At 46.8% G+C, this 24703-nt stretch overlaps 1 protein-coding gene and 1 non-coding gene across 12 annotated transcripts in view; both read right to left on the bottom strand.

The window, feature by feature from the left end:
• Window positions 1-24703, bottom strand: part of NCAPD2 (non-SMC condensin I complex subunit D2) — a 56838-nt gene that overhangs the window by 28947 nt on the left and 3188 nt on the right. For 5 of the 11 annotated variants that reach the window (XR_005227043.1, XM_037910523.1, XM_037910563.2 and 2 more), the window contains exons 3-21: window positions 23489-23610; window positions 22853-23034; window positions 22168-22307; window positions 21183-21310; window positions 20978-21101; window positions 20759-20906; window positions 19075-19272; window positions 18739-18873; window positions 18077-18161; window positions 16175-16352; window positions 15737-15864; window positions 15209-15409; window positions 13729-13903; window positions 12020-12104; window positions 11076-11209; window positions 9798-9930; window positions 945-1029; window positions 698-859; window positions 223-440 (exon numbers count right to left, since the gene is read on the bottom strand). Coding sequence is in view for 10 of the 11 variants with exons in the window: in XM_037910523.1 (XP_037766451.1) it covers window positions 223-440; window positions 698-859; window positions 945-1029; window positions 9798-9930; window positions 11076-11209; window positions 12020-12104; window positions 13729-13903; window positions 15209-15409; window positions 15737-15864; window positions 16175-16352; window positions 18077-18161; window positions 18739-18873; window positions 19075-19272; window positions 20759-20906; window positions 20978-21101; window positions 21183-21310; window positions 22168-22307; window positions 22853-23034; window positions 23489-23610 (2761 nt within the window). In the remaining variant the exon portion in view is untranslated. The other 6 variants (XM_027823806.2, XM_037910551.2, XM_043532359.1 and 3 more) reach the window with 2 other exon arrangements.
• Window positions 23114-23425, bottom strand: LOC114019845. Its single transcript, XR_003564834.2, has one exon. It is a non-coding gene; the product is annotated as a small nucleolar RNA U85 (small nucleolar RNA).

Genomic DNA, 24703 nt, shown 5'->3' with positions numbered 1-24703 from the left:
AGGAAAAGAACTAAAAAGTTCATATACAAAACAAGATTAAAAATCAATAGTTTAATCCAAGGTTTCCTGCTTGCTGATTTAAACTGTGATTAGAATCAGTGATTTAAATCAATCCACGCTGGTCTTGCACACCACTCCTTACAGAACAGTTCTCCCTAGAAACTTGCTGGGGCAGCGACTGAGGAGGAATGGGCTATGCATAGGAAGGAGCTCAATTCTCACCTTGGCACTCTGCTCTTTGGTGCTGTTGGCAACATGTTTCTTGGCCTCCTGCTCCTCCCCAAGGACACGGCGCCTACGAAGCTCTGCACTCACTGCCCGCTCCAGATGCACAACCTGCTGTAAGGCCACATTTCCCACGAGGGAGAGCAGATGTGTCAGCAGGAAGGTAGGGAGAGTGTTGGCACCACCAGGGACACTGCTTGGAGAAGTCCCTGGTTCTGATGAGTGGAAAAGGAAGGAGTCAAAATTCATAGAACTTCTTCTCTGGACTTACATTCTGTTAATCATCAGCAAGTCTCAATGACTCTGCACCCCACCTCTATACCTTTGGATGTTCAGCTCACTGCACCCTCATTCCCTTCCAATCCAGCTTCTTCTGGAGCCACTTCACCATGCCTCCCCCACCTACCTACCCCAGGGGCAGCTGGTTGCAATGCTGCAGGCTATGGGAACAGACCTCCTCCATCCACCTCACCTGCTCCCACCCCTTGTGGCTCCTGAAGCCTCTCCAGAGCCTGTTGGCTACAACACTGCAGGATTTGGGCACATATCTCCTCAGGCCCTTCTGCTAACTGGTAGATGAGGTTCACTGCTGACTCCATGAAGGGGATCCAGAGTGTGCTTGGCTGGGCAAAGCCTGGTGAGTACAAAAGAGAACCACATGTTACACAGGCCAGACATATCAACACCTACCCCATGCCCTGTAGCTTCCTTGACCTCACCTGTGGTCACAGCCTCACTCAGACGTCCAAAGAGCAGGTGTGTCTGCGGCAGCCGGAAAGGAGCATGGTTCTTCCCCTCAGCTGGCTGCAGAGAGAAGCCCAGACAGATGGGTAACCTTAGCTAACTCACAACCTTCTCCATCTGTGTTCCTGAGGGGCTCTTTCTTTTCCACACTCATACTACTAGATACAAATGTGTTATACTGATGGTAGAGCCATCCAGAATGTTTGGGGGGAGCCATTCTAGAATCATTTGAGATCCCAAGCAATGCAGAACAAAAAGTGGTTCCTGCCCCTTTCTGAAGTTACAATGGTCAGACTGCATCATACAGAAAGACTGCAGCTATAGGCCAACAAAGGAAGCTTCCAAGCCAAGATGAGCAAACCTACTTTTGAGCTTGTTCTAGCAGTTATTCCCTTGGAATACCACTTGATCCTGCTTTCCAACCAGGTGAACAAGGGTACAAGACCGGTAAATGATGAAAATACTCTAATGCTATTATATCAATCAACAGAATGCCTTCACCTGAAGTACTGTGACCAGTGCAGGTCATCTTATTAAAAGGATATAGTAGACCCTCCCCCTTGCCATTTTGGGGGCTTAAGAGAAGCAGTTTCCACAATCAGCAGCACAGAAGCTGGACAAGTAAAGCCAAATGCCCATTCTGTATGCATGGAACCTGGAGCTGGAGGAGAGGAATTACTCCTGGGCTGGGAGTCTGACATACTTGGACAACCAATCATGGCCAGAATAGCATGGGCACATCTGGAGCTGCCTAGATGCTGAATTCACAAAAGCATGTTGTTTGGGGTGTGGAAAGTAAGAAAATCAGTTTCCAGCAGTGGGAGATATAGCCTCAGTTGGCTAGAATACTATCCCTACAGTCACAATCCAGGTCTGGAGTATCAACGAGGGAGGGAGGGAGAGAGGGAGGAAGAGCTGCTATGAGCATTCAACCATCTGCAGCCCTAGTTCCTTCCATAAAGCCGAGCTGCTGAGAGAAGCTGTGTGCTGTGGCAGAGAAGTAGCCAACTGGAGCTGTGAGGCTAATATAGGGAGGAAAGTTTGGCACTAAAACACTCAGTTTCTCAAGGCTTCGTTTGTGGCATTGGTAACCCAGTCAGTCTCCAGAGCAGAGAATTCTATTGCGCATGAAAAAGTAGGTAGATCAAGTATTTCTATTCACACTTTAACGTATGAACAAGTAAGTTAAAAAGACAACCTATTTTAAAAGATAAAAAGCTCATTGCCCCACTATATCGGGGCCAAGGGTTCAGATATCCCTATTGATATACAAGTGTTCAACTGTTTCTGAATGCATCCGATGAAGCGAGCTGTAGCTCACAAAAGCTTATGCTCAAATAAATTGGTTAGTCTAAGGTGCCACAAGTCCTCCTTTTCTTTTTGCGAATACAGACTAACACGGCTGCTACTCTGAAACCTGTTTTTGAATACTAGTTTTAAAAGATTAAAAACCCCTCTCCCCTAAGAACTTAAGTAGAGATAAGGAATTTATATTTCAGGACATAGGCCAACTTATAATGGAGGTTAGAGAAAGCAGCTTTCCCTGTGGATGGACCACGTCTCTCAATTAATGTTACTTACTTGTAATTGGAGTTCAAGATTAGGGATGTAAAAGGTTAACCAGTAAGCATTAGGCTTACTGGTTAACCAACTGTAAGCGTTAACACCCGGTGCCCCCGTGCTGGGCTGGAGCGGCCCCCCCCAAGCTCCGGCCAGGCTGGAGCAGCCCTGGCGCTACCAAGCCTGCTGGAGCTACCTCGGTTAACCGATATAATTTTAAGCGCTTAACTGGTTACATTTTTTAACAGATATTAACATCCCTATTCAAGATGACTACATATTTACACTTATGGGCAATGTGTTGACCAGGGCTGTTTATTGGTGGAGATTTCTCTATACAGTACCTGTTGGTGTACACATGCACCACCACCCTTCCACCACCACTCCCCTCAGCATTCATAAACATTCCAAGGTCAGAGGAACTGCTGCTAACTTGTAATATTCAAGGATACTATCTGGAAATAGTTTGAAAAGACACATGCTAACCCATATGATTCTTAACATGAACAACCCAAAAGACTGCCTAAAAATCTTTATTTCTATTTAAATAATATGCTAGAACTCTTCTAGCATCTGAGATATCTAAAGCAGATTCCCCTGTATTAGCACGTGGCTTCTGAAAGAACACTGATAAATTTACTGTCCTATGTGAAACTCAGGTGCTATTTTTGGTAAAAAACCTGGGATCAGGTCTAAAAACCATCTTATTTTTATAAAAAAATAGATAAAAGGTGGAACTGCCATCAATGCAGGCAATTAGCTCACCCTTTTTGGCTGATGTTATAAACAATCAAACACAATCTTAATAGATAAATAAGGAACACTATCAAGTGCTCAAGAGAGGTCTTCATATGCATAGATAAAACCAAAGTAAGATTGCATGCAGGAACTGGGTCCCTGAAGGGGGATACAAACTAGATAACTGCTTTAGAAATCTTTTAATCGTATCATGCACAAACAATCTACCATCAAAAGAAGACAAACAAAGCTGCCAAGCACACTCTTAGAGAAACTAGATAACCCATCAGACTTTAGATACAATTTTTATTCCTTACGTTTTGGAATAGTTGATGTAACTGGTGACCTAGGCTTGGTCTACATTACTGGGAAAAGTCGATCTAAGCTACGCAATTTGAGATACATGAATAGAGTAACTCAAGTCAGTGTAGCTTAGATCTACTTAATGCGAGATCCACACTACATGATGTCAATGGGAGCTGCTTTCCCATCGACTCCCATACTCCACTGGATCGAAAAGAGTAAGGGGAGAGCGATCTGCCACCGATGTGTTAATCACCAGGTGTCAATCCCCTGGTAAATGTAGACAAGCCCTAAGATTTTTCCCCACCTCCAAAAGACAAATCTAGCTCATTTCAAGTGATAACATTTTCTTGTACAATGTTTTCTAGAGTAAAGCGATACACTGTGAAACAACAAGGAACAGGATATTAGTCAGAGTCCAATAGTCGAGGCCTGTTACATGAACAGACTGGAAATCCAGATGAAGAATTCTACATGCTACTTAGACAACAGATCCGGAGACAAGTAGTTTGTACATCTCCCCTGACAGCAGGTCTGTATACCATTGCTGATCCCTACCAGGCTGATGTGACCAGGATCAGCCTCCTCTTGTCCAGTCTTATCTTCCTCACTACCTTCTGAATTAATGTAAAGGAGGGAAAGTATACAAAAGGCCCTCTCCCCAATGCATTAGAAAAGTGTCTGAGATGGGCTGACTGTCGTTGTGTGCTCTTGGGCAAAAAAAAAAAAAAAAAAAAAAAAGACTTTTTTAAACACACAAGCAGGTTCAACAAAGGTCCATGACAAGCTAACCCCAACTGGAGAAGATCTCTATAAGCTGGGCCTTCAATAACCTCTTGTGCATCTGAGAGCTTTCCCTCAGCTGAGCCCAATCTGCCAACACACTCTCCTGTTAAATGCAGAGCCATCAGACAGATGTCTTGTGGTATGCCCCAGCCCCACAGACTGGTTGCCTCAGCACGCAGAGCTGAATCAGCACCTCTGCTTGACATAACCCAGCCATTGTATTGTCCATCACTACCTGCATAACTTTCCCCCTTAGATGAGGAGGAAAAGAAGATTTGAGAGCTAGATGAATTGCCCACACTTCTAAAACATTTATGGGCAGATTCTTTTCTTGGAACAGGTAGTGATCTCAAACTGTCAGAGGGCCCAGTGAGTTCTCCATTCATTGTCTGACGCATCAGAGGTTATTGTGACCAACAGCAAGAGAGGACTGAACAGAACTCCCTTCGAAACATCAGTTCTGTTCATCCACCACACCAAAGAATCTAAAATGTGCTGTGGCATGGTGACTAGCATATGAAGTTTATCCAAATTTGGTTTGTAAATTCGAGCCAACCAATTTTGCACTGGACTCAGACGTTCAAACCGAATGACATAAATAGTCACTGCCGTATGACCCATCAGACCCAAAGTGAAAATATCTGGGTTTGAGAACTACCAATCTTCAGACATCTTTCCTTTGAAAAGAAAACCTGTCCTGCTACAGAGTTCACCACTGATCCTATAAAGATGATTCTCTGAGTTGGACAGAGAATAGACTTCTTGACATTTATAAGCAGTCCTAAATCTGAAAAGAGAAGTTTTAAACCGAATGTGAGTCAACAGATCTGTGCGCAAAGCCTACTTTACCAGCCAATCATTTTAATATATGGGTAAGCAAAGACACCCTCTTTTCTAAGATATACCACTACCTCTGAAAGGCACTTTGCAAGGACCCGTAGCACCAGAGAGAAAAAACACTAGGACCTCATACTGAAGAGGTCGGTCCCATGACAAAACAGAGGTACTTCTGACGACTGAGCTGAATAGAAATATGAATCCTAGAGAGCTTTGAACCAATCCATGCTTGAGAGTGAGGGAACGATCAAGGTTAGGCTTAACATTTGAGACCGAAACTTGCAGATGAATGTGTTCAGCTCCTTTATGTCCAACACAGGGCAGAAAGCCCCATCTTTTTTCGGCATCAGGAAATAATTTGAATCCCATAGATCTTTGGGAACTTCATTTATAGCTCCTATTAGGAGCAATCCCTGAATTTCTGACAGAAGAACAACTTTGTGAGATGGTTCCCTGAAAAGGGGAGGGTTAGAGGAATTGAAAGGAGATCGTGTTTTGAACTGTATTGCATAATCCTTTCCCATTATTTTTATTTGTTCAATGAAATAAGCTTCCAATTGCTTGCAAAATGGTCTGGCCTGTCTCCAAACAAAGGGTAGAAAGTATCTAGTATCCACAGCCAATGAAGATCTTAACCATACATGTCTACGGGTGGCAGCAGAAGCTAAAGCCCTAGCCACAGAGCCAGAAGTAGTATCAAAAGCAGCCATGAGGACTTGTTTTGCCACATTCTGAGTTTAAGAGGATAGCATTAGCAAATTTCCTCTGATCCTCTGGTAATTCTAAAACAAAAACAGCCATTTTTCCCCCCTACAGGTGAAACTGGTAGTGGGACATTACCATTGGTAATTGGCTACTCTTTTCTCTTCATCACTGAATATTACTTTCCTCTGAAAGGTAACAATGTCTTCCCTTCTCTCTCAGCAACAGTATGGACTTGACCAGACCTAAATCTGTTACTTGCTGTTGAAACCATCAAAGAATGTTGCATAGGGTACATATGGAAATACGAAACTGCTCATGAGGGAGCTGATAGTTTGTCTGCCTTAGAGATGGACTGGCAGGAAGCAGGAGCAGCCCAAACTGCTTTAGCAGGTTGAAAAAGTCTATCCAAAATAAGCAGACATCATACTTCTCAAAGGTGCTCCTAAAATGTCAAATACTGGATATGATGTCTCTTCAATAACAGAAGGCAAGTTCAAAGTAGATGCCATTCAATCTACCAATTCATGGAATTGTAATTCATCCTCTGAAGGAGACAAAGCAGAAACAATGCTCATATTTTCTACAGAATACAACTCTGGTGGATTTGCAACTGGAGCCAGATGTTCCAGGAGAGGAACCAATTTCTCTTCTTCCTCAGAGGATGTATCTGGCACTATTGTTTGGGCTGCAGGTGGATCTGAGGACATTGGATCTGAAAAGATCACTTTGACTGGATCCTTTTCAGCTAGAGCCTCATCACCCAACCCATACTGTAGATAATCCAAAAAACCCCAACACACCTCTTCAGGTGGGGCCCAGTAAGGCCATGTTGCCCAGGACTGTCAGTCTCTCCAATAATCTGGAAACATATCTATAAAATAAGGATATACAAACTGTCCATAAGGTTACAGGAAAACAGTTCTAGGTGGAACAAATAGACTGCTCAGGTCTTCTAAATCCATCTTGATCCTCTTGTAACTTTAGGTCTGATTTCAGAGCCGCAATGGATCTTACCAGGGATAATAGCACTTTGGGGCAGGGAGGGGCATAGAAGAGAAATGAAAGGTAAAAAAGATCTGTCTGGTGACCCAGCAGGAGTCTTAGGAGAAGGAAGAGGAGACAGACTGTTCTGGGGAAAAATTCAAAATATCCTCTCCTACCCGCTTCTCAAGAGTAGGGGATTTAGATCTTGCAACCATCAAGGTCCTTCTCTTCCCATCCCCAAGTGATCTCTCACTCATACCAGATGAATGATCAGATGCAGCACAGTGAAACGTCCTCTTTGGAGACAACATCAGTACTGGGGTTAATAAAAACATATGCGTCACTGGATCTGGGGAAAGTTTTCTGTCTGTAATCCTGGACTTGAACGTAGATTGCGGAACTACGTCAGCTCTTATAGCCACAACTGAAGAAAACATTTGAATCTTAAAGATCCAACAAACCTGATCCACAGGATCTGGCACTGTTAACATTGGCCATTTTCTACCTAGCCTCCTTCTTCGGAATGGAAATTAGTCAGGACAGCTTTAATATAGGTTCCTTAGCTGCAGTCTGAACAGATGATGCCTTAGCAGCTTTCACAGAAGGATTCGTGTCACACTCACCATAGGTGGCACCTTCTTCAGGCTGCTCTGGGGAATAGCTCTCTTCCAGGTCCAACGCCTCCCCTTGTGGTCTCTCAAGCCATCATCTTCTCTCTCTCTGTGGCTCCTCTCTCACTCCAGAACCTGCAGCTTCCTCCTTGTAACTTGGCCCGCTGGCCAAGTCACTGTGGGGTTTTCCCCTTCTGGTCTAGTTTCACTGAACCTGCTGTCCAGGCACTGCCATTCTGTCAGTGGCTGGTAGGGGAATCCAGGCATGCCCACTGCTCTGGGTTCCAACCCAAGAACCCTACAATATGCAGCCACGGTCTGTGCAGTCCCCAGCCTTGCTGCTCTCTCTCTGCTCTGCTTCCTACCCACTTCTCACATGCTCTCTTCTCCACCATTCTCTTTTCTGGGTACACTCTTCCCTCAGGCCAGGCTCCCAAGGTCCTCCTCTTTCCCTGGGTTCCTTCCTTTCCCCTCTAATGCAGAGTGGCTGCAGACTTCTTCACTGCCTCCATTTCTGTTGCCAGCTTCCTGGCTTTATACTAGCCCAGCCCACACTTGCTCAGCTGAGCTTCATCTTCCAGTCAGGGGTTTCTTCTCCAGTCTCAGCCCCTCATTTGTGGCCTATCATACTAATGGGCCCTTTCCTAGCTTCCTCTCTCTTTCAGGGCTGGTGTGGATTTCAACACCCCATCACAATTTTTATGAAGCAACTCCAGAATGTGGAACTTTAACGAAATCAGACAAAAAGGATCCCCAGCCACTTCTTAGCCTCTCCTTATGTGTGCTGCATGTGAAGAGCCAACAGATGGACCACCAAGAAGAGTGGCCTTCTCTGAGACATCTCACAGGGCCATCAGATGCCAGGAAGACCACTGGGCAGGAAGCAAAATCTCTTGAAGTCTGCTTTTTTTCAGATCTGCCATCCCACAGAACCCAACCAAAAAAAAAAAATCTAACCACTCTAACACTACAACTGACAAGGCACTAAGGTAGGAAAAAACCCTGGATACGAAGGTTCGGAGCAATTCACTTCCGTCTGGTGCTTGCAGTTGGGAAGGAATTGAGATGGTGAAGGGTGCAGTGCCCCTTTATATAGCCTTGAACTCAGAATGTTCGCAGACAGAGGAGATGGGCAGGAGGGAGTGCATGTGGGCTCCAATAGGCATTGCTTGGAGAAGGTTCCACTATTAGGCAGCATTGGTCAGCACATTACCCACAAATGGGAATATACAGAGCTACATGAAGAATCCCGATTTATCCTGCTAGTTTATGAAAGTAAACGTCCACAGATCCATACTATAGGTTTCATCCATTACTGACAAGGCTAGTCATACCCCTTTTCTGTTTACACCAGTGTCTGAATGAGACTTCCTTGTAGAGGACAGCCCCTATTCACAATTTCAAGGGATTATCTTTTCTTTTTCAAGTGTTTGTTTTCAAAGTTCAAGCAGCCAGTCTGAGCCTGTTGGGTCTGAAAGCAAAACAAGGTCTTAAGTCCTAAGATAGATTCCGTAGGACAGAATATCAGTAAACTGGATGTTAGACTGCTTGGATCTGAAAAAAATCCAAGGCCTCCTGGGTCAGCAAAGGGTGCTCAATATCACTAAAGCCCTTTCTAAACCTTTTGGATGGCCTTATGGCCAGGACAGAGCAAAAACACATTCAACAACCTGGATGGCCATGTCTGAGACAGGCTCTCCTATTGTATCATCTTCTCCTGGAAGGGTACTAGATAGCAATCTGGGAGGCTTTGTATTGGTCTGGGGAGCAAAAAGCTCTATTGTGTCCCAATTCTTGAATCTAGGGCTGCAGACACCTATGAGCGATCACTTCACTTGCTGTATTCTCTGGGGACTGAGCCAGTCCACTGCACTGCTTGACCTTCAATTTACATGTAAAACTTTAAATGCGATTCTTCCACCAATATAAACAAAGATCTGAACCTGATGCTATGAGAATTTAGGACAGATGGTTTGAAGAAAGACTCCCCAGCTGGTCAAGCTGGCCTCCATCTCAATTACCACTCTGGAAGCTCACTGATGGGAAAACAATTGGAGAATCTGCTGTCCTAGTTTCCACCAAATGAAGTTAGCCTTATCTTGTCAGTAATGGACAGAAATGGTTCCACTTACATCTTCCAGTCTACATTGTGGAGGCATCATATGGATGTGTGGACCTAGACTTGATAAACCTATTTTCCTATGAATTAGAGGTTCATGGATAGATGATCTAACAATGGCAGCCCATCTAAGATGCTCAACATTTCTGGTTTTGGGGAGCTCACTTGCAAAGTACTAGCCTTACCTTGTTGCTGCTGGCAAGTTTGGAAATGGCACTGCACACTTCTTGGGCGAGGCGATAGTCTTCAATTACCTTCTCATCTAGCCCAGTCTTCACCAGAACATCCAGGTTACTGCCCACAATCTCTGGCTTTCCCCTGAGTGGCAGTGGTTAGGGGGAAATACATGTGATTAGGTAGGGTTGCTCTTGAAAGCTTACATCAAATATGTGAAAACGGCCAAAGTTTACTTTGTGCCCCAGGGAAGAGGAGGGACTTGAGCCTGAGGAAACAGCTGCCAAGTGACCTAGCTGAGACAGTAAACCAAATTCCAGGGAGGTGGGTATTACACATGCTCTGGTGGGGGGCCAGCAGCATTGAAACTAAGTAAACTGGACAATACATCGCTATAGCTGAAACAATGCTGCAAACCTCTTCTCCCCCTCAAGAAGAGAAGATTTTTGGGGTAATGAAGGGAGAAGAGGCAGCAGCTGACATCATTTTTACAGGAGGAGAACAGAGTCCAGCGGCTCAGGGTAGTTCTGCTCCCTCCTCCCCTCCTGTGGAAAAAAAAATGGGTCAGTCTGCTTCGCAAATGCTGCTGAAAGTTACCCTAGGGCTGCACAGCAGTAATATCTTTGAGGATCTATACTTAACACTTGTGACATGATGGCTGCAGCCCCACAGGTGAAGAGTGCACCACATGGACCTCACTGGGGATTCTCCCATCTCTAACATCAAGAGTTCTGGAAACACCCTCTAGGTGGATCATGGACTGATGCAGTAGGGGATGTGAGGACCAGTGGAGGCAGGTGTGTGCTCTCATGGGTCATTAAGTTGGGAGATAAAGAACTGAAATCCCCATGTCCCAAAATGTAAAGCCATCTCCTCCCCTGACCAAAGTGGGGATGGAAAGATACATCTCATCTGCAACGCCAAAGTCTTCAAATACCCCTATTCAGTAGCTTCCCCCATCTGTAGAATGCAGCTGTAACTAGGTACCCAGAAGTGTAGTATAATATACCATAAAAAAGGGAAGGTAGCCTAGCTTAGACCACAGGGAATTCAGTATCAAGTTAACGACCTAGAGAACCTGGGGCTGGTGGGACACAGTATTTCCATGTCTAATTCAAGTATTCATTTCTGAATGATCCATCTCTGCAGAAATCAGGGACCTTGCCACAGAATCTAGAGCCAGATGCTGCAGTCCACAAAGGCGTTGTATGTAATCAACTCTGGGAAGACTCCTTGCTTTCATGGAATCAGTACTGATACAGAAAGACCTGAACTATGTATGGGCTTACCGTGCCATCATCCCCAGCAGCATGACAGCAGCATGGCGCTCCAGTGACAAACACTGTGATTTCTCAGTGAACTGCTCCCAGAGCAGGTGGACCACAAGTGGCTTTATTTCATCTTTCTGCACAAACTCTGAAATCTGGAGAGGAAGGGGACAACATTAACTAGGGATGCAAGAATACAGCAAGTGGGACATGTTTCACACCCTCATGAGGGGATCTTATTGGGATAGCTAGATTACTGTGATGTGATGGGGTATACAAACCCTACACTGGACAACAAGGGAGCTTCCCAAATGACCACAAACTAAAGGCCCCTCCCTGAGGGAAGGGAGAGACAGATTCTGATACACACTAAGGGTATGTATATACTACCTGCTGGATCAGCGGGCAGTGATCGATCCAGCGGGGGTCGATTTATCGCATCTAGTCTAGACGCGATAAATTGTCCCCCAAGTGCTCTTCCATCAAGTCCTGTACTCCACCGCCTCAAGAGGCGCAGGCGGAGTCAACGGGGGAGTGGCAGCAGTCGACTCACCACAGTGAGTAGATCTAAATAAGTCGACTTCAGCTACGTTATTGACGTAGCTGAAGTTGCGTAACTTAGATCAACCCCTCCCCCCCCCCCCCCCCCCAGCGCGTAGACCAGGCCTAAGAGGGAATTATTCCTGTCTATTTCTTATTAACTCAGTTTATTTGAGTTAATTCCACTTACTTTTTGTTCATGAACTACCCAGGAAGAAGAGACATTAAAGCGGCCTGGCCAGAGGGCCAAGGAAGAGGCAGGTCACCACAGAGGCAGAGTAGCCTTTGGCAGCAGCAGGGAGAACACTGCTATGCCAAGCCCAGCCACAAGGAGGCACCAGCAGCAAGTCAAACCCTTCACAGTGAGTAAAACAAAGGTTCAAAATATTGGACAGAATCTGATACAGGGTGGGACTAGTACTTACTATTTCCCCTAAGCACTGAATGGTCCCTAGTGATGCATCTACCATGAGGAGGGAAAGAGACTGCACCAGACTCTCCGCCCTGGCCCTATACAGGAGATAAGCAAACAAAAGGCAATTTACATGCAACTACCTCCCAGATCCAAATCCCACACACAGCAAACCAGTCTGTGAAATGTAGTGTGCATGTACTCCCTTCCCCCAGCAGGATACATAAACATCTGGGAATAGGGCAGTTGTTCCCAGACTGGGGTTCGTGAACCCCTGGGGGTTCTCGGGAAAAAGTTTCCTAATGGTGGACAGAGCTGTCCCTAGGGCAGGTGCGGAGCCAGCAGCCCAGAACTCCTGGACTTCCAAGCGTATCTATCACACTGAGGAGATTTAAACTTCAAGACTCCTTATAAGAAATGGAAAGGGAGGTGGATATTTTTTGCTGTTTTTAAAATGATGAAGAACAAGTTTAAGCTTTGTTGTAATGTGCATTGTTTGCCTGGACTGCTCAAGACCTGAATGCTTGCGAAGGAGGGACTCTGAGTCGGCTTCTTAAATACCTTTATGCTGTTTCACATCTGATACTCCTTGATGAAACATAGGAGCCTTGTTTTATATCAGACTTATTCGAAGTGATACAAACTACGAAAGTGAGATCTTGGAAGAGTGTTGCCATTTTCATAATGTAAATAAATTACACTTTCACCACAAAGACTGCGCGACAGTACTTGTATGAGGAGAATTCAAAAATACTATTTTTTTTTTAATCATTTTTACAGTGCAAATATTTGTAATCAAAAACAAACACTGATTTCAGTTACAACACAATACAATATATATGAAAATGTAGAAAAACATTCAAATATTTAATAAATTTCAATTGGTATTCTATTGTTTAACAGTGGGATTAAAACTGCGATTAATCACGATTAATTTTTTTTTGAGTTAATTGCGTGAGTTAACTGCGATTAATTGGCAGCCCTAGTTGTAATTGAAGCCAACATATTTGAAAATGTAGAAAACATCCAAAAAATATTTAAATAAATGGTATTCTATTATTGTTTAACAGTGCAAACCTTTACAGAGGCAACGGACCTTTAATATCTGAACTGCGCAGGACAGGGCTAATACAATTTAACATCAGCTCAGCCAGGCAGTCAAAAGGAAGATTTAGACCTAGAGCTGGATTCTCACCACACTGTCAGTGAAGTCTCACTACTATGGTATGGTGCAATACAAGCAGAGACAGGGTTGAAGAAAAGGGATATAAAGTGTTTTACCTCTATAGGTACTGGTATCAATACGGCCCCAGGACAAGAAACTAGCGAGCTCAGAAAAGCTACCTGTGTAGTGCAGAACACACGTTTTCAGGATTGGGAGTGGGTTGGGAACATCTGGCAAGTAGTAACCAATGCTGGTGGAAGCCAGTGTGTGACTAGAGTGTTGTTGACTGGCTGCTGGACCAGGGCTGCAGCTATATACAGACACAGGGTGTGACATTGGCCCACCTTGATAGCTCCAAATAGCAAAGCATTGCAAGGCACTCAAGGTTGCAGGGCAGGCAATGACAACCCCTCAGTGGTCTGGATTCCACCCCGGAACTTCATTAAGCCACCCCACACCCTGCAGCTCATCACCCACTAGTATTACAGCTCAGTATGAATTTGACCACTGTCCACACTCCATTTCCAACAGCACCTCCTGATTTGGGGGTTCCATACCTTTCTGAGTCCCCGCTGGGGCTCAGATAGAGCCTCCTGTAGGCGCTTAGCACGGTTTCTCTAATACCTGGCTCCTTAGACCATATAAGAGGAAGCATCCTTTGAACTCCACGCAGTGCCTGGGGGACACCAAACTGCGAGACTGTCACAAAGAACTCAATGGCCTCCTGCACCACTGGGGGGAGTAGAGAGAGAAGTCAGTTCAGCTTTACACAATCCCAGCCAGAGACATCATTAAGAAATAAATCATGCACCCATTGTTCTTCCAGCAAACTCATAACACACATACAAAAGACACCCCCTTCTCTCCCCATACACACTATTGTCCCCTCCCCATGGAGCAGAGAGGTGGCTGCCACAGCGCTTTCAGCAGTGTCCAAACAGTGGCCCAAAAAGATGTCAACTCCCCCCCACCCAAAACAAAAACCAACAAACCCTGTATTTGATTATGAATTGAGAACATGTTTCCAGAGCCATGCCTGCAATTTTTGAACAAAAGCATTTTGAAACAGATCACTTGCTACGAAAAAAAAAGTGATTTAAAGAAGCTGCCATTTCTTCCCTACTGCAGCTACTCAGCAGCATGCCTGCCAGCCACACACTGTTATACCATTTTCTTGTACAACTGATCCAATTGCTCCATAGCCTCTTTCATACCAGGCTACAGGAGCCCCAGGAAGAATACAATAAGAGCTTGACTGGCTCCATCAGAGATTGGGGAGCAAAGATGGTTCCTGTGGCCCCCTGCTGCTGGCCACCAAACCAGAAGAAAGGGGGGGGGCCGGGGGGGGGGGGGGAAGAGAAGAGGATAATTTAAGGAAAGAGAAGCTGCAAATCAAGTATTTACAGCTTTCTGATTCTCCTCCCCACCTCTTACACAGGTTTGCAGCATCCTGAGGTCTGTTCCAACTTGAACCAGCTGGCTATTGCTCCCAGAGGCCATACACCAGCTGTGATTAGCCACAGCATAGCATGGACCACCAACCACTCTCCTTGCTCTTCAGCATACCTGGGAACCGTGCAGTGTGGCAACATAGAAGCTAGCTATGCTGGCTCTTTGTGTATATCAGGGAAATACCCAACAAGAGAGCTGCAGGGGGTGTCCACTACTTGAACACCACCCAAGCAGAAAAGAAGAACAGAGCAGAGAATCTGCCCCAAAAAACTGATTGCGACCACCTGACATTTTGAAATATCTTCAGCCCTCAGGCTGAATCCTCTACATTTATCTAAAAAGCTGGTTGAGGCTTTTAGATACCAGAGGAAGCCCTTCTCTCCCCCCCACAAGACTGCACTTTCCCCAAGATAACCCTCTTGACTGGTACTGTGAGCCTAGTATAAATAAGGTAGGCAAACCCCCAAGGCACCTGTCCAGCCTACTCCAGTCCCGGCCTCTCCCACATAACCAAAACAGAGCTCTCATACACCAAGGACCCAGGAAATCTTAATGGGTAGAATGATCTGTGTCTACCCCACCTACCAGAGACAGAGCTTTCATACATCATCCTGCTGACTATGCTCAAGGCTTCAGTGATTTTCATAGAGAAGCTGTGGGCATCTTGCAGATATTGCACCAGCATCTCCTGCTTAACCAGCTCAGGTGGTGGCTGCTGCTCTATTACAGGGTCTTCATCCCCACTGCTATGCAAAGGATGTTGGATATGGTTTTCCAGGTGGGAATCTACACAGCAAAAATAATGATCCATAAACAATGCTGCGGGCCATGAGAAACTGCTCTTTGACCTCTCTCCCTTCACCCCTGGTGACCTAAACCAAGAGCCCCTCTCCGAACACCACAATCTAACATCAGCTCAGCCAGGTAGTCAAAAGGGAGATTTAGACCTAGAGCTGGATTCTCACCCCACTGTCAGTGAAGTCTCACTACTCTGGTATGGTGCAATACAAGCAAAGACAGGGCTGAAGAAAAGGGATCTAAAGTGTTTCACCTCTATAGTATTGGAATCAATATGGCCCCAGGACAAGAAACTAGCAGGCTCAAAAAAGCTACCTGTGTAGAGTGTCCTCAGAATGCCCAGGATCATGGTTTCCTTGTCACCCTCCAACCCTGAACTGCTGGTGAAGGGCTCCGTCCCCTGGAAGTGGCACACAGCCATCTGTGTTAGACGGATAGCATCCCTGGACAGAGAGGATACACAATAAGAAATCATCCACTAGGTGGGGAGAGCACGTCAGTGAAGAAATCCACCACTCAGCTTCGTCCCTGGACCTGTGGGACAGTGGCTTCTGTCAGCACTTCCAGCCTAGTGTATAGAGCAAAGCTCTTTCCACACAAGCCTTCAATCTCCCACATGGTGTTACCCCTTTCCCAGGGCTCAGGCCTCACCTAACGATATGATTACAGATGGAAGTTCCTAGGGTAACCCTCTTCCCCAGAGTGAAGGCCCCACCCACTCAACTGGGGCCCATTGGAGGGTCCCCCACTCACTTGTAATTTAGCTTCCTCAGCAACTGGATGATACGCTCAGCCGTATTCAGTGCAGTCTCCTCAACCTCTAATGTTTCTTCCTCCTCGTCTCCTTGCAATGGGTGAAGGAGCTGATGTATGGTGGCCCTAAGCTCTGGCTGCATGGCCTCCCACTCCTCCTCTGGGGTAATTAGTGCAGCTAGGAAAAGAGGGCAGAGGAAGGGAATGATACAGATATCCAGACCCATTATCCTAAAGTGAGGGAAACAGCTTAGACTGAGATGGGGTTGGGGTCCTGCATTCCCCTCTCTAGATCCCCAAGGCTAGATCCACTCCCTTTGCTTACCCCTCCTAATCCTCCCTCTCCCTACGGAAAGCTTCTGATGGTCTGGGCCATGGTCTAAGGCAGTGGTTCTTAACCTGGGGTGCATGCACCCCCTGGGGGTACAAGATGCCTTTTCTGGGGGTGTGAGACATGCCAGGTTTTTTTTAGAAGGTAAATCATTGAAAACACAAATGAAGCACAGGCACGTAAGTACAACTACTTTGTTTGATCAAACCTATGTATTACATTTAACAATTACTGTAATATACAAACAAAAAATATATCTAGGTTTAAAGAACTGACCTACTTCAATGATTTTTGATAAGGGGTGCAAGAACATATTTTGAGAACCAAAGGGGTGCAGGCTGCAGTAAAGGTTAAGAACCACTGCTCTAAGGCCACAGAATGTCAAATGGATAAGAGATTGGGGCAAGGCCAGTGGTGAGCTGGAGCTGGTTCACTAGAACCAGTTGTTAAATTTAGAAGCCCTTTTAGAACCAGTTGTTCCGCGGGGGACAACCAGTTCTAAAAGGGCTTCTAAATTTAACCGGCCAAAAGTGGCACCTTAGGCGCCGACTCCATGGGTGCTCCAGCCCTGGAGTACCCAAGGGGAAAATTTGGTGGGTGCAGAGAACCCATCGGCAGCTCCTCGCCCCCAGCTCACCTCCGCTCCGCCTCTGAAGGCACTGCCCTGCTCTGCTTCTCTGCCCCCTTCCCTCCCCCAGGCTTCCCGCGAATCAGCTGTTCGCATGGGAAGCAGGCGGCAGCTTCACACTCAGGCCCAGGGAGGTGGAGACGGTGGGGGGGTTGCAGTGCACACGCAGGGGAACCACTCCCCGCCCCAGTTCACCTCCACTACCCTCGGCCTGAGTGGGAAGCCGGGGGGAAGCCTGGGAGGGCTGAGAAGCAGGCGGCGAACAGTTGATTCATGGGAAGCCGGGTGGGGGCGCGGAGAAGCAGAGCAGGGCAGCGTGTTCAGGGGAGGAGGCGGAGCAGAGGTGAGCCGGGGCCGGGTGTGGAGCTGCTTGTGGGTGCTCTGCACCCACCAAATTTTCCCCATGGGTGCTGCAGCCCCGGAGCACCCCTGGAGTCGGCGCCTAAGGCACCACTTTTGATGTGATCAGTGGGGGAACGGCCACTCCCCCTGCTCCCCCCCAGCTACGCTCCCCCGCCCCTAGGAGCCAGAGGGACCTGCCAGATGCTTCCTGGGAGCTGCCCCACCTAAGCACTGACGGGACTCCCCACCTCACCCCTCGGCAGGTCCTTAGGGTCAAGGTGGGCACCCACTACGGTGGCCCATGAGACCCTCCTGCCCGGTTCTGGGGGCACTCAGGGGACAGGGGCAGATGGGGCAGGGGGCTGTCAAGGAATGCGGGGGGTTGGATGGGGCAGGAGTCCCGGGGGGCAGGGGTGGGCAACAACCCCCCTGTGGGGTGAGGAGGGAACCGGTTAAGATTTTGGCAGCTCATCACAGGGCAAGGCCAACAGGTTGAGTATGGATGCAAGACAGGAGGTAGAATGAGAAGGGCACAGGAACTCCTGCTGGGAGAGCACAGGATATCCGCTAGGATGGAGATTAGCCAGTTGAAAGAGATTACCAGCTGTTGCTGTACGTTTGTCCCTCATTTCTTGCAGCTTCTGCATCTCTTTCTTGAGTGGCTCAGCCAAATCAGTGCAGCTTAGCTGGGGATGTGAGGGGAGAATGGGAATGTTTCACTTTCTATCCTCCATCTTCTTAAATCTTAGGATCCTCCTTGCTCCCCCACAGCCTGCTTTCAGCTCCCACTTGAAATACCCCAGGTCCGTAGAAGACACCTGCTTTTGGAAGCTGGAGTAGCTGGTTCTAGTCCACTTCCCAGAACAGGGGCTGCAGTAGGTTGCCAATCTGTGAAGCTAGGCAGTTTGGGACAAAGTCTAAGTGAAGGGTGTGCAACAGCATGAACCTCATGACCTAGAGGGGGTGCAGTGGAGCAAGATCCCGAAGTCTGAACCAAGATCCTAAAGAAGAATCCCCACCACAGGCTCAAATCAAACTGGAGCAGGTTTTTAGCAGAGTTAAGAGGCATACACCATGCCCCTGCATACATGCAAGCTGCATGAAAGGATGGAAAGCCCAGATATTAGGGCACCTGGATCAGAGGAAAAACAAGGAAGCCTCCAAACTTGAGCCTGAGCCACAACCAAAGACTGGTGACCACTCTCCCTGGGGGCTCCTGCCCCAGGGAAGGCACAGAAATTCTAGCATGTTACAAAGGGTTACCTTGCAGGAGAAGGGGTTGTTTGAGAGAAATGCAGCCAGCAACTGGATGGCATTCTTAGCCACTGTTACTGATCTGTCTTGGAGACGGCCCACAGCCAGAGACACCACAGCCTGGAACCGAGCCAAGGGCAGGGCCTGCAGCAAAGAGCAGATTGAAGAGGTTACCCAGAGGCCCTGGAGAAATTAGATGCAATCTTTCATTCCTCACTCTGGGAAGGCTCTTTGCAGCCAAGTTTCCTCAGAGCCCAGCAAGAGGCCTGATGTTCTCCCTTAACCATCCTTGCATAGGAGAGCAGTTTGAGGCCAACCCCCCAGTCTCCTCACGCAGAGGTTCACCTTCTGCTGGACAATCCGCGTGAAGAGCTGCAGCACACGGCTGCGCACAAACCCATTGACATCACATAAATGGGCCTGCAGTGTATCCAGGAACTGGTCCCGAGTACTCCTCGCAGCTTCCTCTAGCTGATCTCCATTCAGCACCTGCAGCAACATCTCTGCCATGGCTGTCAGGATGGCATTTCTCATCACATAGCTCTGAAGAGAGAAAATGACTTCATTATACTGGGAGCGAAGGGAGGGCATATTCCTGAAGCCCCTATCCAACCAGGACTCATGCTAAGGCAGCAAGAATGGTCCAGTGCTTACGGCACCTAGCCTGGGATTTGGGAAACCCAAATTCAATTCCCTGCTCCACCACAGAATTTCTGTGTGACAACAAGCAAGTGTGGCTGAGCCCAGGAGGCTGTGTCTCCCAGCCCTCCTATGCACCTAGGTCCACAGCACCCAATCCGTGGCATGAGTATCATTTGTGGACTTTGAGAATGACTTAAGAAAATTTGTATTTGGTTATGAGTTGAAGGTAAGCCACACCCTGCAGTTTAAATAAAAGCAAATCCGGCTCCTTATTATGGGGAGCACCACTTCCCTTGCAGCCCCAAAACAGCTGCTGTTCTTTTCCTGATGCATTTTCTCAGCAGCTCCTCTATTGGCCAAATGCTGAATCGTAATGAGGAAAGACAGACGTTCTGGCTGCTCTATTGGCCAGGGTTGGCAATTTCCCAGAAAAAACTAGTTTAGGACAAGATGCTGTAAATACCATCTTAAGCCCAGGTTAAACTGGGAAAAATAATTGCATCAGCATCCAACAAGTACAAAACAAATCTTTTCAAACTTTGGATACATCCATTCAAAAAACTGAGGAATAGGCTTGGTCAATCCACTACGTCAAAGCTGGTCTTCTGCTACAGAATGCTGTATGGCCAAATGGACTTGGGTGGTAGTCTGCAATTCTGCATGCTTCTGATTCCTTAATGCTTCAACCCTGCATTACTGTCAATTCCACATAATCAAATGTTTTCAACTTTTGTTCATATAAATATTTAAAACTGAAATGAGTCATAACATGTATAACTTCCTTTAGAAAATACTAAACCAGAATGTATAGACATTCTGATGTTCGATATTATAATTACATATGAGTATTGTGCCCACTGAAGTTTCACTTTTTATTTGTACAAACCTAAATTAGTTTACAAATCTACTGCCATATGTAACCACAACTTGAATATGTAACTAAAGCTAAGAGGAATGTGGCACGCATTAATGAAACAGTTTTTAAAATAGAAAATGCCTTAAGCTGGTACTAACTACTTTGTCCTGTGGTGGTACAAACCATTTTACCTGGTAAAACCACCTCTGGCAAATATCCACGGCATCCCTGCTATTGGCTGCTTCCTTGCCAGGCTGTAGGAGCCCCATGGAGAGCAGCATCTCTCTGCTGTTGGATATTACCTATGCTGGGAGAATTTCCAGCATGGTACTTTCTGTACCATGTGGTTCTGGCTCTGTTCGCATCACCGGAGCATGAAGGGAGTGGAGCAAGGCAGAGAATCAGCCCCAGAATATTGATTGCAACCCCTTGATCTTTGTGAAATACGCTTCAGGCCAAAAGATTTGACACCACTATGCTACACATTCATTTCCCTGGAGATGCTGTGCTTTGCCCCTTTCCAAGCAGTACCTCTCCATCCAAGTGATGCAGCAGGACACTCATGTTTGACAGCACTATCGCTGGGATTTGTTCAGCCAGTTCTGTGAGAAAGGCAGCATAACCCTTCACTCCGGAAGCATCTCGAGTCAGATCTTGTGGACATTTCTGGCCAATCTCCCTGCACAAAGGAAGAGTCAGTGTCCAAGGCTGCTGGGGATGGAGGGGGCATGGGTTTGGAGGGTTTCTCACCTCAGCAACTCTCCCACCATGCTCTTCATGCCATACTCTGTGGCCCACAGGCTCACAGCCCCCGCAAACACTGGGGCTACATGTTCAAAGTGCTGCAGCATCTGTGTGATCTTCAGAGTTGCACCTGCCAAACCAGAGGAGGGGAAAAAGGGTCAGAGGATACACGAGGGGGTCCCACATCAGGAAGGGGAGATGACAGACTCACTGAGCATGTGGTCATAGTGAGTCAGAGCCACAGCAAGTAGATGCATTACTGCCTCCCGCATGGCCCGATGCTTCTGGTGGCTGATGCTGGGCTTCTCCAGAATGCGGTAACAGCTGCCAGTCACTAAGCTAAAAGGAAAATAGGGAGAGAAGGAGACCTGACACTAACCTGACAACCCCATCAAAGAGATCTGAACTGGCAGAGCCTCTAAGTTTCCACCTCCTCACCCCGGGACAGAACAGGGCAGAGAGCTGTTGCTCAGGCTCCAACTTCCCAATGTCCTAAGCAATGAGGAAGGCCCTGGGTAAATAATTTCATGGACTGCATAAAAAATCATGAAATTAGCCCAATGCCATGGTTTTTCCAACAGAAGGGAGATGCTTCTACCTATCTATGGAGGCTGTAGCTGTTCATCATGGGCTAGCGGGTCAGTTCCATCCTGGGGAGCAGGGGCAGGCAGAGGTATAAACACATGGCACCAGGTGGTCTGGCTCAGTCCAGCCCAATTCATTCCACCCTAGGCCATCATTGCTACTTCTTGTCTAGCCAGCAGGGAAAGGGGGTGGCACTGAGAACACCTCTCTCATGTTGGAAAAAAAAAATCACAGCAGTTTGAAAAGGGTGGGAGAAGGGGGAGAGAGACTCAGGAGCCATGCCTGTCCCAGGAAATTCAAACATTTACCCATGACACTGCAGTGAATTGAACAAAAAAGATTTTTCTCAGGGCCTTAGCAGTGAGGTGTCCATGCTCATAGATCCCTCAGCACTGGGAATGGTTCCCAAACTTTTCCCTTGGTTCAGTCTTACCCTGATCTCCCTACTCCCCTGAGGTTCACATCGTATAGATTGTCTTTGAATGAGGTGGAACAAACTGATTTACCTATTCCTCTTCCAAGTCAGCCCTTCCAAGTCTCCCACATATAGCTCACCCCCTGCAGCCATTCCATCCTGCTTTCCTCTTCCCAGCATTCACTTCAACCTTTACCTGATGAATTCCTCCTCCACCACCAAACCACACCACAGTCGACGGAGGTTCAGTTGCAGCAGCTGTGTCAGCAGCTGTATGAGTGGCTGCCTCTCCTCCTCCCAGCAGAAGCCTGAGCCCGTGGTGCGGTTTTTCTTGCTCTGAGGAGATTATGGGTATTTACATCAGGCAGCATTCCCTTTTAAAACTGGAGGCAACACTCAAGCTTTACAGTAATGAAACCCTTGCCTCAAACCTGCCAGGAACCAAAGGGCTACACCAAATGGAAGCTTTCCTCTAATATGCAGCGGGGGGGGGCGGGGGGGAAGGGAAGAGAAGAATGCATGTGCTTGGGAGGAAGTGCTGGTATACTGGAACTGCAACAAAGGCAGACACAGAAGTGGGAGGCAGCATAGAGAACAGCCTGGGCACTTAGATATCAGGGGAGCATTACATGCTATGTGATGTCCTGTCTCCTGAAGCTGCTGCCCATAAGCAATTCTTAGAGGTGCATGTACCACAACCTGGCTTTCCTCATGTCATATTGGCCTGCCCAGTATCCATATGGGAAATTCCAGCTATGCCACTGAACTGATATTGCAGTTCTCTGAGGGGACATCAGTGAGGATGAACAAAGTTGAATGGAGTCCAGTAAGTTTATGCATCTCCATTTTCATAAAATCCACCCCCAATCCCGCATACATACCTTCCCACTGGGATCTAGCCCTGCCAAGCCACTCTTGCAGGAGTCTATTTCAAAGGCCTCCACTAGATGAGTCAGTACATAGCAGTTCATTTTAAGAGCATTGAGGTGAATGGTGCGGTCTGAAGGGCTCAGGTCAAGATTATCCAAGATGGAGGAGAGGTCACTGGAGTGACGGGACACCACTGCAGGGAGGTGAGAAGGCATAAGCATCACTACCCATACACACCCAAGCACCCACTTCCCTTATAAGAAATTCACAGCAGCCATCAGATTACCAAAGAACTGTGCTCATGCCTCACCAGCCATAATTTGGGCTACACCCGGTGACCCAGGACCCAGAGATGCTAAGTTTACCCTGTCCCCACATCCTGCCCAGCTCCTAGGACCACTTGCTAGGGGCAGGCATATCTCCTGCCAGGAATGAAATGGAAAATGGGACTTCCTGTCGGTCTGCCCTTACAGCGAACGCACACGACTCTGCACTGCCTGCCAAGATTACAGACCTGTATCGGGGATGGGTGAGGGTGCAGCCCGGCCAATGGGGTCACATTTGCCTTCATATCATCATAAAGCTGCAGGGAAGAAGCAAACATCTCACCATTCCCTCCACAAGGGGAGAAGGGTCCTCATACCCACCTTTCCCCATCAGCTCCAGGGCATCCTCCTTGACTGCAGCATTTACGGATCGGAAATGGCTGTGAGGCAGACAACAGATGACAAAATACAGGATGACCACTGGCACTAGGTCTAGTTCAAGGCTGTAACACAAGAGTCTTCAGAAGCAACTCTAGACTTGTCTTCTAAACCCAGTCCTCTCCCAACCTGCCCACATTTGTGACTAGAGGGCTCAATTTATAAGAAGGTTCAAATCGGTTCTGCAGAGAGTTTCCCTGGAGAATTTGGAGACAAAAGAACTCATCTAACTGATTTTAACTCATTGATGGGTTTACCTGCAATTTCTCAGAAAATTCGGTACTCAAAACGTATGTGCTAGAGTTTTGGGAGGATACACTATATTCCTCCTCACGTAACGGACTGAGCACCTACATTAAGAGGAAAACTCTTACTATAGTGCATCAGCACCTCCAAAACAGGCCTCTACACGTACACAAAGATTTCATAGAACATTTAAAAATGTTATAAACAAAATATAAACAAAAGAATGGATCTAGGTGAGCGATCAGAATTTATTGCTTATTGAATAAGCTTATAAGCAAATACCACTTCACTTCTTAGTACCAAACACTTAGCTATGGTCTGGAAATGCAAATTATTTGAACTAGTGAGAGTCTGATATTGTAAGAACACAAAAAGTTACAAAACACAAAGGCAATGCAAGAAGTTATAATATGGTAACTAAGGCCTTGTCTAGTTTTTGCCAAGCATAGGATACCATTATATACCCCTTATTGACATAGCTATGCCAGCAAAAGTTTTGCAGACCTAGATTAGTACAAATCAAGAGATGTTTTCCCACTACAAACTATGCAAACTGCAAAATAAGCTGACAAGCAATTTTCACTCCAGCCTTAAGACTGAATTCACATAAATAGCATTGGGTAATGGTTTGTGTAACAACCAGCCACCCAGAAAAACCAAATTATCCTGTAATAAAAAACTCAAGACAGCTGTAACACACGCGCACACACACATCAAAAGGTGTCAGTTTTGTCCTGATGTTGAAGGGGGGGAAAAAAGGAGAGAGAGAGAGAGAGACAGAGACAAAATGGCCTACCTAAAATATTGGTGAGATAGGAAATCTGTCTCCTGCCCAGCTGTAACATTCCCTTTCCTCCAGGAACTCCCAATTCCCAGCAGTGAGGTGTCTATGCTCATAGATCCCTCAGCACT

Source organism: Chelonia mydas, chromosome 1 (assembly GCF_015237465.2).
Source record: "Chelonia mydas isolate rCheMyd1 chromosome 1, rCheMyd1.pri.v2, whole genome shotgun sequence".
In the NCBI taxonomy this organism is placed as follows: Eukaryota; Metazoa; Chordata; order Testudines; family Cheloniidae; genus Chelonia; species Chelonia mydas.
Note: the sequence above shows the minus strand (reverse complement) of the source record. Positions and strands in the feature narration are given on the sequence as shown.